Source organism: Quercus lobata, chromosome 8, assembly GCF_001633185.2.
Source record: "Quercus lobata isolate SW786 chromosome 8, ValleyOak3.0 Primary Assembly, whole genome shotgun sequence".
NCBI lineage: Eukaryota > Viridiplantae > Streptophyta > Magnoliopsida > Fagales > Fagaceae > Quercus > Quercus lobata.
In genome coordinates, this window is record NC_044911.1 from 33,816,104 (window position 1) to 33,831,474 (window position 15,371).

A 15,371-nucleotide genomic window follows, 5' to 3' on the forward strand; every position below is an offset into this window, starting at 1 on the left:
TTTTCGGTTTGAGTTAGGGATCTCCAGCAATGGGCCTCAATTAGTTTCAGTCCATACATAAAATCCACAAGCCAACTCAGTGATTAAAAAGGAAAATGTTCTTAAGGCTAGGTACTTTAGTGACGTACTACATGCAAGCCCAAGATCAAGTCCAACAAGACAACCCAACACTACCCATAGATAGGTGTCAGATTATTCAAATACTCTATGAGCCCATTTGAACTCTTATCCCTAAGCCCAGGTCCCCCTCCTAACTCCTCTATTTACGCCCAAAATCAGTCGTCCATACTTCCTGACCACACATTTGAGAATAGATTCCGCTGTAAAGAAAAATTATGGCCTCCATTTGTTCAGCCAACAGAAGATGAAGTCACCGGGTATCGAAGCTCAAGAAAGCGTTTAAGAAAAGAAATTGAGAAACTGGGTAGGAATATCAGATAGAGACTATTATGTGGAATTTTCATTCAGGAAACTAATGTAGAATTGAATTCTTTATTAGACAAGCATTTATATGGCCGTCCTTAAACATTTCCATCATAACCACATTCCTCGATTAAATATGCTACCCAAAAAAGAAAAAGAAAAAGAGAGAGAGAGAGAGAGAATTGGCTAACCATGAAAAGATTAAGTATTCAATTTTCACATATCAACATTATCGTCAATTCTGAATAAGGACTGTCTAAAACACAACTATCAGAAACCAAAATTCTGGAAAAAAAAAATCTCGGTAGCTTGATGTGGTGCCATTAATGTTCTTTCAAAGGTAATATTGTACAGGTATCATGGCTTTTCTAAGTGTAGGCAATTTGTTGGTTATTGCTCTTCTCCTAAGCACTTGGGACACTGGCATTTGAAACCATAATCAGCAAGTAATGCCTGCCTCTCCTCGAATGGAAGGTCCTCATCTACATATGAAATTGTAACCTGAAAATGCTTGAAAATGTTAAATGGTGCTTAATCAAAAATCTACAAATAGGATTAGAAAACCTCTCCACATAAAAGCTCACATGGAGTTTCCATTTTGGCCCTTTTGGGTAATTTTTGATCAGTTGAAGTGAACTATAATGGCAAAAGTTGTGTAAATGAATTACCTCTTCCCCCTTGCAAATGGGTTTGAGTGCAATAATTATTGCTTGGCCATCTTTGTCCTGGAATGGAGAACAAATATGAATGAAAAGGGGAAACCAAGCCTCCTTGCACAATACAAACTACTTTGGGCATTGCTGAATCATGCTTGATGTATTCATATGCCTATCAATATAGGTTTGTACAGGAATTCGATTTCTAACCCAGGGTATAGTTAAGGAAACACTTTGTTTTACATGTCTTAGTCAACAAAGCAACTCATGAGATATATGTAATTACTATACACATGCTATAATAATCACATACTCCACGTCTATAATTACTGCACATGCTGTGTGTATATGTGTGTGTATATATATAATGTAAGGAACCTCTCTAAAATAATGTCCTATGGACTCATCTCTAGCCAGTAAAACCTATGGACAACTGATCCCACCTGCCAAAACCAGTTGCCAGATAATCTAAGGGCATTCACTGTCATGGCTCAGCAGTTTATGCTCATGCCAGGAGCTGGTTTCTAAATTCTGCACATCCCAATGTCCAGCCTACTCTTGTCACATAAAATGTGATGGGATAGCATGATTTAACCAGGTGTTGTCTGTTCAACAGACAGCCCACTGGTAACGGGAAAAACAATATGTGCTGTATTTCAAGATGTTGCTCAATCGGCTCTAAAATTTGTTGTTCAAGTATTTATACCCGACTAGGTCCCAACTAAATTAAAGATGATTTCAATTAATCTGACTAGCCAGAAAACAGCGTAATTCAAATAAATTTATATTTATAAAAAAGTTAAATTAACAGAACATGTTGCTATATTTCTTTGGCTAGTCTTAAATATTCAGGAGAATATATTGTTGTTATTTGTTCAGCATATGGTCCTGTAATAGACTTATCAAACCACAAATCCTGGTGCTAATCCCAGGAGTTTAACCTAAATCCATCCTGATAATAAAATTTTCAAGTTCCAAACCTAAATGAAAGCCAGTAATGGAAACAAGCAAACTAGACCCAGAAAAATTCAGGTGGGTTTGCGGATTGCAGAGTGCACTACAATATTGTATGCTGGATAAAATTCACCAATTCTATGAGTAAAAACAAGATAGATAGAACTTGGACATCAATAGTCAATAAATCAAATAATTGTTCCCTGAAGTTTAAAGATGTCAATTCATTGCCCTCCACATGACAGCATATTAGTTGGAGATTTACGCTCTGTTTGTTTTGATGTAAAAATATTTTCAGGAAAATATTTTCTCATTTTACTGTGTTTGTTTTGCAGTAAAATATTTTCAGTCAACCAAATCAACTAGACAAATTTATGTAAAATATTTTACACTTAAAATTTTGGTAAAACATTTTACATTTGCTCTCTAGCTTTCACCCCGATGCTTTCACTCCTTCAATCCAAAGTCTCTACACTATCTCTCCCTCAGTACCTCTCACACTATTTCCCATGACTCTCTCCCTTCCCACTCTCAGCTCTCCCTTCCCACAAACCAGAGCCACCAAACCATTCTTAAGTTCGCGGCAACACTCATCTCCTGCGACTCTTATCGTCAGCTCCACCTCTGCCCACACAAACCAGAGACACTAAACCACTCAGGTTCGTGGCGCCACCCCTCTCCGATTTCTCTCATCGTCAGCTCTGTTTCTGCCATCATGGGCTCTACACCTCTGCCCACCGATTCTTGGTTTGACCACTCAAATCCATCAGTTCTTTTTTCAGTCCGACCATACACCGTCTCTGACTCCACCACCGATTCATTTATCCTCCATCACACCGATTCTACCTCCATCGTTGTCAACTCATCCATTGGTTCTCAAATCTGGGTTTTTTTAACCACTGTGGGCTTTTTGGCTGGTTTATGAGTTGTAGTGGGTGGCTGGGTTTTTGAGTTGCGGTGGGTGGTTGGGATTGTTTGTGGGTCACGGTGATGGCTAGGGATGTCCATAGGTCGGTCCGGGTCGGGTTTGTGCCCAACCCGGAATCGACCCGCTCACATCAGGTGGGACGTTGAACGACCCGTCGCCGACCGCCGGCAACCTCGGGTCGAGTCGGATCGGGCTCCGGTGGACAACGGTCGGGTCGGTCAAAGTCGGAGTGAGTTTTAACCTCCAGATCTTCGCCGGAAATCGCCAAATCTTCGCCGGATCTCGCCGAATCTTCTCTGGATCTTCGCCGGATCTGTTGATTTTTCTTCGGATCTGTGCGACAACCACAGGATCGAAGCAAGAAAGACCACCTCAAGCCCAGATTTGAATGAAAACTTCCATCTCATCGCCGGATCTTCGCCGTAACTTCACTGGATCTTCGCCGAATCTGTTGATTTTTCTTTGGATTTGTGTGACAACCACGGGATCGAAGCAAAAAACACCACCTCAAGCCCAGATTTAAGCGAAAACTTCCATCTTATCGCCGGATCTAACCAAAAACTACCAAATCTTCACTGGATCTGAGTGGATCTAGGTAGATTCGGTCTTCTTTCACGGGATTCGGTGGTCGGATCGGGTTCATCAGGTTTTGGAGAAGAAAACCCACCATCCGACCCACCTAAATCGGTTCTTCGTGGCGAAGACCCGCCGCCGACCGTCACCGGCGTTGGATCGGCCGGTTTTCGGGTCGGCCTGGACGGTTTGAGTGGGGGGGTCAGTTTTCAGTTTCCGGTGGACAGCCCTAGTGATGGCTGAGTTTTTTGGTGGCTAAAATGGTTTGTGGGCCAAGGTTTGTGGGTTATGGTGGGTGGTTGGCCGACTTTGGCCTGTTTTTTTCCTTCTCCAATTTGTGGATTTGAGTTGTCAGTCAGTCAATGGAGTGTTAGGGTGGTGGTAGGTGGGTTTGTGTAGATATGGTGGTGGTTTGGGTGGTTGGTGGTGTGGTGGTGGGTTGGTTTTTGCCGGATTAGGTGGTGGTTGTGAGATTGTTAAATTTTTTTCATTTTGTTGAAACATACATTTTTTTTTTTGCATTTTCAAGAATGCAAAACAAACATGGTAAAATGAAAATAACATGGTAAAATGAAAATATTTTCAGTAAAATATTTTACATGTAAAATATTTTACTTTTGCAAATATTTTACGTCAAAACAAACGGAGCGTTAAAGACAAAACCAATTTTCATTTACTGTGTAAATTTTCAACTTCAAGCAGATAATCTCAAAAGCTACAAAAATGTAACTTCTGGTTCACATACCTCTTCTCTTTTAAATGCTTTCGCATTAGGACAACAGGAGTGGTTTATACAACTTTGCAAAGGAAAAAATGCAGTACCTAAAACAAAATTATATTATGTTAGTCATCATATTAACACCCCCCATCACCCCCACACCTTCCCCCCACCAAAAAAAAAAAACAAATGCAGATAGTTCCAATTTGAAATTACCATAACCTGCTAAAAAGGCAACCACAATCACAACAGACAGGTTGCATGAGAGAGAAACTCTATTGGAAACCACAAGCAACAGAATTTAAGATATATGAGTAGCTTTTGCTCATCTTATTTGATTCAGATACAAAAAATTACTATAGACTGACAACTGACATATTAGAAGAATCATAAAACTAAAAACTCTGAGCTTATTAAGACTGCTGAAAACCATATCTGACATGTTGCAATGCATTACAGAACTCGATGCAGGTTGCATGCAATGCTAGCAGGGTTTTCAATTTGACAAAGAATACTGTAAAATGCTTTGCGGTTCTCCCATTTCTGCACATTTTGAACAGGACCCATTGAAACCTACTTTTTTCTAATTGCTGAATGTTGAAGGAAAACATGTTACCACTCCCATAAAAACCAATGACTTGTCAAAAACCAATATTCAAGCCACCAGCTGAACAACATTTAGAAAACAGATCAGTTTTAGTTCAACACCTTTTACAAAAGCATATATCTTGAACAGCTATTAAAGAATACACATCTAAACCACCCCCATGAGAGAGCTCAACATTAAATGGGAAAAAAAAAAAAAAAAAAAAAAAAAAAACAAGCAAGAGAAAATACTTGTTTATACATGTGGACAAAGATTCTGTATTAAAGTTCATCTTACCCTGGCAACAAACTGAATAGTCATCTCCAAGAGCATCAAGAAATGGTCGTGTAACTTTCTCAGCTTCTTGCTGCCATTGGTTTTAAGGTGAATGACATTAAAAATTTCTATTTTTTCAACACAACCCCCCCCCCCCCCCCAAAAAAAAAGAAGAAGAAGAAAGATATGAGGCCATAAATTCTAACCTTTTCAGGATATGGAAGATCATCAATATATAAAAAGTAATCCTCCACTGGGGATGCTACAACCAAATCACTGAAACATACAAGAATTTGATGTAAAGTTACTTATCAAAAAAAATAATTTGAACTAAAGTTACACTGGCACGCCACATGATTCCAATTTAAGCATATATGCTGTAAAAGGAAATAGTGCAATTTTGCTTCAATTAATCATGCCATTGCAATCATCAATTTTATTGCAAATACTCTACATGTTATAAGGCTGGCATTATTTTTTTTTGATAAGTATTATAAGGCTGGCATTATAAAGAGCAAAAGCGCAACAGACCATGACTCTTACAGATTATTCAGTTCAAACATGCCAATAATTTGCCCATAGATCTCTAGGGAAAACACTTGGTAGGAGTTAAGGCCTCACACATAAAGGTGGTAGGAACATTAAGCATAATTACAGTGAAATAACAAATTTCAATAGATTCAGCATTTGGAAGGATACATGATTCACATTCCTTGCTAAAGATGGCTGCCTTGAGAAGCTGCAGTGACTGAAAGTATTCAAAGAGAACAGTTAAAATAGAATAAAGCAGAATAGTGGTGCAACATATATTATCATCATCATTAATTTGGAACACAGCAGGAAGAGAAGGGGCTCCCTATTATTCTCAACGATGCTTGTTGCATTAATGAAATAAAGATGTTAAGCTTGTGTTGTGAATAGAATTTATCTTTTGGTTCATGTGACAGGCATAAACCCTGACAATTCCATTGTATAAGGCTATGCAAGCCACTTTGATCAAAGATACATACATGACTACAAACAATTTAAGATTATAATTGCTCTATGTAAGTATGTCCTACGGGTCAGTACAGCTGATTCCAAACTTTTAACAGATCTGAACAACTCTGGACTCAAAAAAACATGGAAGAAATAATACTTCCTCTACCAAACTCAAATTCAAATGGTCCAAGAGGCTGGGGAAACATGGTAGTGTCTCAGGTAAGACCTAGAAACACAAATATCTTATAATGGAAGAGGTAAGGTATTGAACTAAGGCAATATATATGATGCAGGGAGCATTAAGATCATCTAAGATTTTGTTTATAAAGAAAAATTAGTTTTTTTTTTTTTTTTTTTAATTTTGAATTTGGTTTTAATGTTGAGGTTTTAAGGGATTTGATTAGATGTTTTTCATATTAGTATAATCCCTAAAACCTATTTAACTGGTACTCTTGTAATGGTGAAAGGTAGCACAATTTGAATATGACAAGTTGAGAATATGCCTCCTCCTTTGTTCTCTTTTTTTGGTGGTGATATCAAACACCCTTCAGTGGTGATGCCTAGGATTTGTTCTTGATACCAAGTTGATGCAAAAAAATATAGAAAAATAGAGATAAAAAAGGAAAAAAAGGAGCAACACCAGAAAAAATCCTAGGCTTCACCAACTAGAATCTGCCTGCAAACCCGAGGCATCACCACCTAAGGGCGTTTGGCATCACCATCAAAAAAAGAGAACAAAGGAGGAGACATATTCTCAACTGATCATAAAATTATTCTTATTCAAATTGTAATACCTTTCACCATTACAAGAGTGCTAGTTAAATCGGTTTTAGGGATTATACTAAAATGCAAAACATCTAATCAAATCCCTTAAAACCCTCAGCATTACCAAATTCAAAATTTAAAAACAAAATTATTTTACAATAAAAAATTAAAATCTTAGATGATATTAATGCTCCCCGCATCAATATATATCCTGGATAGGCCAGAGATTTCCTTGGAAAATTTGCAAGATAATTGTCAAAAGACCAGGACCATCGATGAAATAGGTTCTTAGATGGCAGAGTTGGTTGTTCTGACTTCTGACCCCAAGGTTATATGATGAAAAGCTTTACAATAACAACCAGGCATGATCAACATATTGGGTTCTCGCATCAAGTTATGTATGGATTGGTGCAGCTAAGGGTACCTTGAAGATCACTTCTCTAAGGAAAACTGATTAAACAGTGAGTGCTGGACTTAGATAGCATGCAGTGGGTTTCAAGGTGGAGAAATCGGTTTGCTGCGTGCTATTTCAAATTACACTCAATGGTACAATCTTTGTAAAGGGAAGCCCTTTTCTCATAGCAGAGTGTTGAATCCCCTAATGCCTGCCAATACTTTTTCACCTGAGGAGCCATCAGCATGATATAAACCTAAGAAGGGGGACAGTGGGGTAGCTGACTGAGGAACACAGATATTTTGCATTAGTCACACTCACACCCATAATTGTGATCACTGGTACATTCATTTGCCTCAAAGAATCCACTTACAAAGGGTTTGGCTTTGGCACCTTAGGAGTAAGGTATATAATGCGAGTCGCACCCAAAAACATGATTACCACTCACTGGACAGTTTCATCTTCATTTCACTATCATTTTAGTATAATGAGGAAAACCTAAAACAAGATTTGCATCCATTCCTTTAGTGGCTGCTTATAACTTTTGGGAATTTAACAAAAAAAGGATACAAGAATGCCAACCTAGAAATTTGGAAAAAAACAATTTATATATAGGGGAAGATTGAAGCCTACATCAGCAAAGATCATCTTTAAGAAATAACAATCTAAGTCAACAGTACAAAGACTAACATTTCTGAGTTAGAGAGGGCCCCCAGAAAAGAAATAACGTTAAAAAAAAAATTAAAAAAAAAAAAAAAAACCATGGAAAAGGCACGAAATTTTCTATCTAGTGGACTTAAAAGTGATATGTCATATGTACTGAAAATAAAATCTCAAAAGTTAGAAATTTTGAGCATGGTGAAGAAAAATGAATGTAATTAGAAGCAAGAGCAATTGCATAAGAGGTAGGCCAAGAAAGGTGGAGACTGAATAAAAAAGAAATTAATAATTTTCCATGTTTCCCATTTTTTTTAATAGGAAATTCCATGTTTCCCAATTTAATTATTAGTTCTTTCTTTTTCCTCTTAACAATTTTATGAAGAGGTGTTGAAACTGATGCAACATCAATTGGAAAAGTGATTCTTAGCTAGAGCATTGATTATGAGCTTTATACATTGTCAGAAAAATGGTTAAATAATTACATTCACCTTTTTCTAGCACCTTAAGCTTTTGGGACAATTGGTAATATTTCATGGTATCAGAGCAAGGGGGGAGTCTAGGCATACATGTGAAGGGGGTGTTAGAACAATAGTTAAATGATTAAATTCACAATTTCTTAATAGCTTAAGCTTTTTGAACTATTAATAATTTATCAGAACTAATGTGTTGAACATGCCAAAAAGGAACAAGAAAAATTTTAAGCTGCCAAAAATAAATTTAAAAAAATAGCTGGAAATTGGAAAACAATCACCCCTTGCCCATTCTCCCTAGATCGAGGTGAAGGGGGTTCATAATGTAAAAAGAAAATGTCGACTGCCCAAAATAGTTAGAATATTGAGGTACAGATACATAAAGAGCAAGGTTAGTTATTGTATTTGGAAGCAACTGAATCACTCAACATAAATTTAGTATGTTTATGTCAACACATGCAACACCTATATGAGGAAGTCTTACTTTGAATGCTAGCTCTTTTAACTGCATCCTGAAAGCAGCTTCATCAGAAGAATCAACATCATCTGGCAATGCAACGCAATCCCACCACCTATATATAGACCCAAGTGAGTGTTTCTTTTAACTACTTCAAATAGTAAAAGTGTCTTCCTATACAGTCTTAACAATACCAAAAAAGTGAAAAGATAAAGAACTATATCAAAGGAAAGAAAAGTTTTTTTTTTTTTGATAATCAAGGAAAGAAAAGTTTAGAACAATGTGGTGGCCTATTTCACAACCCACACGTCAGGCTATGCTATCAACAAATGAAATGTAATATTCAAAAGAACATAAAAAAATATTTCCAAAAACTTTCCAAGATATTAAATATTACCATTACAAGCATGTAAACGATGTTACAGAAGTTAGTTATACAGACAAGAATGATTATAGAAGAGAATTCAAGAAATGTTAACTTGATGAAATTCAAACTTAAGTCAATACAAGTTGGCAAGTCCAAATCCTTGACAATTAATAAGTTCAGGATTTTTCTGTTCAATGGAAGATCTCTATATACAATCAGATTATATGTGAGTAATTTGAAAATAGACCAATAATTCTCTAAGGATTTACTGGCATCCTGAAGCCGGTCAAGTCCATGTGAAGAAAAGGTAAAATTGAACTACCATGCATTGGAAGCTGTCATGACATATTACACTATAGAAAGTGGAAATTCCTTGGGCCAACATCATGTATCCCCCAAGAAAGAATATGATACTACAATATATTTTTTTTTTATAGGTGATGAAGACATGAAGTACTCCAATAGTTAAAGTATTGTTCACAAATGCAATGGTAGTACAGATTTTCCTTTCAAATTACAATATAGCAAGTCAGCATTGGATCACAACTACCTTTTCTTGTGTCCCATTGATATCGGTTTCCATGCCTCCAAGAGTAAAGATATATCAGAATGGTCTGAAACATTAGGTGTAGCACACTTCTCCCTTTCTTCGAGATGAGTCACTTTCAACTTCCTATACCTTAGTATAGTGGAAGAGATAACCTGAAATTAGAATCTGAAGTATTAGGCTGTGATTCTGACCTCCCTCTGTTACTGTTACTCTTAGAAACAGTGGCATACAACAAGTAATTGGGGTAACCTCATGCTATGCAGGTATGAAAACCATGAGATATAAGAAATAAGAAGATCAAAAGCAATACTTGCAATAATTACAAACGTACCTTTGCAGCAAGAAGGAAAATATCATTTGTATCTAAAGAACAAGAAGAAAAAACTTTTAGAGAGAGAGAGAGAGAATAATTTTATTAGTGGTGGCCATAACCTACAAGTTTAGAACCTTACCATTAGCATGCTGCATAAATTTTAGAAGTGCCTCCCGACATAATGATTTTGAACTCTCCCCAGTGCAAAGTAGGCAATGAGACAATTCCCAATCAGCCTCTGCACATGATTTGCTACAAATATTGGCAACATTATCACAACTGATTAATTCGTACTTGATGCCTAAAAAGAAGAATTATCAACAGCACATGATCCAAGGAAACTCAAAAATGAAACTTACTCAGAACAGTTTCATATGGTGAAAATTAGGTCTACTCAATTTTATTTTATTTTTGCATAATTAAATATCAGGTTTATTTGCAGTTTGGCTTTAAACCAGTAGTTTTCCCGGCAGTTATGGAACAAGAATGTGCCTCCACGTTGTAGATCTTAACAAGCATGAAAGTTGTGCATGTAATAGCATGGCAACTATTACACACCGCCCAAATTGAAATAGAATCTTAAAAAAAAAAAAAAGCATGGCAACTATTAGGTAACAGATGTTCCATTTTTCTTTGTTTCTGGTCTTTTTAGGCTATGTCAAAGACTTGATGCCTGTGCTAGAGAAAACACCACCTCATGTCTTTCTTAAATGGCCTTGTTGATAGCATAACAACAATTTTAAAAGGGAAAAAAATATGTAGAGATATTAATTACTGTAAAAGCGAATACTAGACATTGAGGAATCACTAAAACTAAAAAGTGTTGTTTAAGAAAAAAATTTCATCAAATTCTTAAGAGCCTTTCAAGCATTCATTTTGGATTGCTTACATTTCAGGTAGTTATTGCTAAAATGCAACCCCTTTTACGGCCAGTGGTAAAATAAATGACACAGGACAAAACTGGAACAGATGCAACAACAAATTTGAATAATAGAAAAATAAGAAATAATCGACAGATCAGCACCTATGCTTGCTTTTAATCAACACCAAGCAAGAAAGCCCTATTTTTAATCAACAAAAATAAACACCAAACCATTGGGAAAATTTCCCTGGAAATTTTATTAATCAAGCAAACTTCTATTATCTCCATTGGAGTACAACAGTGTGCTTATATTGACTACTATGACTTAACCCAATATTTAATTGACTTAAGAAAGCCCAATTATTGTATCACAAAAATAACCTCGACTCTAGAAAATTGAATAAAAAAAATACTAATAACCTAATTAACTAATAAGACCTATAATAAAATCAAGTGGACCAATAAAAAATATACAATTAACTTCTTAAACTATATAATATAAATTAAAATAAAATTGGCTTTGCACTTTCTGGTTCAATAAAACATGAATTAGCAAGAAAAGATTTTTCATCATGCAAAGATAGTGTTACCTGCAGTAGTAAGCTTCTCCACAGCCACCGGCACATCGAACAAGTGGAGGCAAGGAGAACTCTTTGGAGTAAGGCAACACCAATTCCTCATTCATTAATGATTCCACAACCTCTCTAGGGAGAGGAAATCTCTCTTTGGAACTGCTAGAAGCACAATTTCCCAAGTTGTCATGGTTGTTCATAAGGGAATTGTCTTCTCCATCAGAGGAATCAGTTTGGCAGCAATCTTCCGGTATGTGTTTAAAGGTCTCCAGATCAGATTCATGATTCACAGAAACTCCTAAATCTTGCAAATAAAGTCTCCTTCCAATTTGAAGTTCTATGGAGCCAATAAAACGAAAACAGAAGCTACACACTAAACAGTCGATCTGCAATGTGAAAAGGAAAATAGGAAATGTGTTAACTTTCAGGGGGAAAAAAGTTAAACAAAAATTAGTAAATCAGAATAATATATAAAAAACCTTGTTTGAACAATGTTGTATTCCCACAAGCATTTGGTCTTTCAAAACAAGCTCTCCTTCCTTAAAGTCCAAGTCAGCATATAAACCTGCAGTTCGTCAAATGTGTCATAATAACCATTGCAATGCAAATCAGAAATAGTAAATCTTCATTAGAACAAAAATGATTAGAATTAGAAACAAGATTTTCAAAGTTTGCTAAAGCTGACCTAAAATATTTTTATTGTTGCATACTGTTAACCATTCCATTAACATACACTTATTTAAAAATCATAAATAAAAAACCTATTCCATTAACATACAACCATAAACAAAAAGGTTACACCCAAAATTCCAAAAAAATAAAAATCACTGTAACTGCATACATGAAGCTCACTACTTTCAAGTTGTAAGTCCTTTTTGAGAGGAAAACTCAATTAACTTTTTTAATGTTCTATGTTGATCACTGTAAGTGAGAGGGTAATTTATGTTTTGTTATAAACAGGCGATGGCCATTTCTTGCGTTGATTGTACTTATAAGCTTTATAGTTTGTGTGTGTGTGTTATTTATCACATTTCAATATTCATAATAATAAAAAAATTCATTAAAAATAAACAGCAGTCTTATCAATTTGACAAAGGCAACATTTCTTATAACAAAGCGATAAGGTCAAATTCATTGATAATTCACTTTAACCAATTGGTAATGTACAGCAAGAGCCTTGTCACTAAGTGGCATTCCTGGTCTCTTTTATAAGGAGAATCGGGGTTTGAATCCTCCTCCCCTACTTGTTGTAACAATTGAATTATATTTTAAACAAAATGGTAATGGACATTAAGCTAATAATCTAGAAGCACGGGCACAGACACGGACACAGGTACAACATGGCAATACGAGCAATTTCTGAAAAATTATAACATGAACCAGTACAGTACCCCAAATGAAGTGTGCTTCCTAGTAATAATACAGCAATTGCCCAACAACATTGAATTAAATTATAAGATGCACAAGCAGGCAGGCAAGCAAGCATATGTATTATGGATCGAAACCGCCACATTACATTGCATAGGCTAACTGTGTAATTGGCAAAATGAAAACATAGGAAAAAAAAAAAAAAGGTACCCTTTCCAAGCTCTCCATTTTGTTTCACTTTAATACCACGGCATTGCCTCCTTGATATAACATTATCAAAATACTCCTGAATGAATCACACAGATATATTCATTAACAATAAACAACAATACCAACGCAAGGTGAGCCTAATTAAGCTCTTATTTAAAAAAAAAAAAAAAAAAAGAATTTGATAAGGAGCAAGAGAGAGAGAGAGAGGTTGCCTGAAGATGGAGAGGGTGAGGAGGATTGAGAAGAGCAGAGACTTCATTTGCGAACTTAGCGTCGATTGAGCAAACCGTGTCATCCACTTCCATTCCCAACACTTTTTTTTTACACAGACAACAATAGTTTGTTGAAAATAGCAGAGAAATGAGAAGAGAAGATAGCGCGGTGTTTGTTTATTTTGTGCTAGTTAAGATAGTATTTGTGACGGCGCCTAATATTAAACATTAATAATATGGTGTTCTCTGGACCATGGGTCGAACGTCTGGAATTGTTCGTGCTCAGCTTCATTTCCCACTTCAGTGACTTCACGCTTTTTTTTTTTATTTTAGTTGTGAATTGTGATTGCTACTCACCTATGTAGGGCTAAGTTGGCCTGTTAAACCTATGGACTAGGGGCGTTAGGGTCTCAACAAAACCAACACAAGGTGAGCCTCGTCATTCAATCTTAGTAATACTACATTGAAAACTCACACAATCATTTTAATGCTTCACTTGGGAACAAGCTTACATTACCAGATTGGATGTTTTCCCCTTTTTTAATTGACGGCTAAATAGACATAAGTTTTATCTTACTGATTATCTGTTTTGCCAATATTATTTATATATATACTAAACATTAGGAAAGTTGAATGAAATATGATAATTTAGTTTTTTTTTTTTTTTTTTTTTTTTTTAAGGTTTAAATAAATGGTCTGGTTAATGAATGTCTTATGACATTCATTTAGGTTAAATTTTATAATATAGTTAATTGTCTTTTTTATAGAAAGTCAAGTTATTTTCAGTTTAAAGGGCATTTGCAATTGTATTAGTTTTTATTAATTCCTCATACATATGAGATATGTTTGAAACTTTTTTAAAGAGTGCATAGTGATACATGTTAATAAAATACTTGAATAAATTGATGGTCTCTAAAGTTTAGTACAAGTCTGTTTGGGTATCCTACAATTTTCGATAGCTTATATGCATGGTGTTTATAAAAAAAATATATAGTTTTTAGTAACTTTTATATTAAGTGTGTGATAAGTGACAACATGCTAAAATCTAGCTTAATTTCCAAAAAAAAAAAAAAAAAAAAAAAAAAAAAGCTAAAAGTTTGCTTATTTGTAAAAAATCTAAGATATAAGGCAAAAAGTTAAAAAAAAAAAAAAAAATTCTAACTTTTTGCCACACACACTAAGTCTTAAAAAATAAAGTGAACAATTTTAGTCCATTTGATGATATGGCCAATCTAAGAACAGACACGTCATTACTCTTTAAAGACTAAAATATGGACCAACAATGTTTTTTCAAAAGTTACCATCACAACAAAAATTCAGGACAATTTTATGACTCTTAAGGTTTGCCTACAACCTCAAGGTGCTTCTCAATCTGTGCAATTGCACTCGTAGCTACTTTCACAAACTCCTTTTGCTGATTGATTGCTTAATGCTTGTGTGCCAACCTCTAAGGCAGCAAGGCATTATTCAGTAGTGGTGGATTGCAGTCATTTCTGCTCTAATACCTGTTGATAGAATTTGGTTCATAAAGCATTGGCGGAAAATTGGTGTGACAAATGGTCTGATTTTAGGTTGACCAGCCTACTGAAAAGAGAGGGAGAGAAATAATTGAGTTGAAATTCTTCTACTAGTTTTATTAATTGAAAGTCATTCCTACATTGCCAATTGGCTCAATCCTACTACTATTAAAATAGTTGATAAGAGATATGGTAAAGTTTTTGATAGTTGAATAAGAGATTTAAAGTTCAATTCCCACTAATACCTAAAATTGATTGGTGTTTTGGTCTGATAATAAAGAACTATTATTAGAAACAGACGCAATAGGTTGAAACTCTTTTTAAAAAAAAAGTTGATAAGAGTGAGAAAAAATCATCAACTCATAACAAACAAGCTGTTGCTTCTTATTGTATTTTAAGTCTATAGTTTAATCAAATAGCTAAATGTTGTTACACACAATATTTTACACATTCGTACACACACCAAAACAAAAAAGAAAAAGAAAAAAAAAAAAAAGCACTGAAATATAACAAACACTGCTCTAATCAAATTATTAACAAACTCAACAACCATTTGGCT

The 15,371-nt window shown here is 35.3% G+C and overlaps 1 protein-coding gene across 1 annotated transcript; it reads right to left on the reverse strand.

Annotated features, from left to right (window-relative positions):
• Positions 1 to 618: 618 nt before the first annotated feature.
• Positions 619 to 13,636, reverse strand: LOC115956051 (histone-lysine N-methyltransferase ATXR2). Its single transcript, XM_031074510.1, has 15 exons — positions 13,296 to 13,636; positions 13,084 to 13,159; positions 11,985 to 12,070; positions 11,524 to 11,891; positions 10,211 to 10,323; positions 10,090 to 10,121; positions 9,759 to 9,910; positions 8,869 to 8,956; positions 5,814 to 5,862; positions 5,658 to 5,712; positions 5,321 to 5,390; positions 5,136 to 5,205; positions 4,280 to 4,356; positions 1,092 to 1,148; positions 619 to 924 (listed from the first exon to the last, which is right to left on the reverse strand). Exons 1-15 carry the CDS (start codon positions 13,386 to 13,388, stop codon positions 814 to 816), a joined length of 1,497 nt encoding a protein of 498 aa, XP_030930370.1. The 5' UTR covers positions 13,389 to 13,636; the 3' UTR covers positions 619 to 813.
• Between the last annotated feature and the right edge of the window lie 1,735 nt (positions 13,637 to 15,371).

Excerpts from the sequence above, each read along its gene's own strand:
- LOC115956051 (XM_031074510.1), bottom strand. The coding sequence starts at position 13,388 with ATGGAAGTGGATGACACGGTTTGCTCAATCGACGCTAAGTTCGCAAAT. Across the intron at positions 5,713-5,813 it reads TAGCAAGGAATGTGAATCAT|TGTTTTCCCTAGAGATCTAT; the intron begins GTATCCTTCCAA and ends ACTCCTACCAAG. Across the intron at positions 925-1,091 it reads CCATTTGCAAGGGGGAAGAG|GTTACAATTTCATATGTAGA; the intron begins GTAATTCATTTA and ends AAGCATTTTCAG.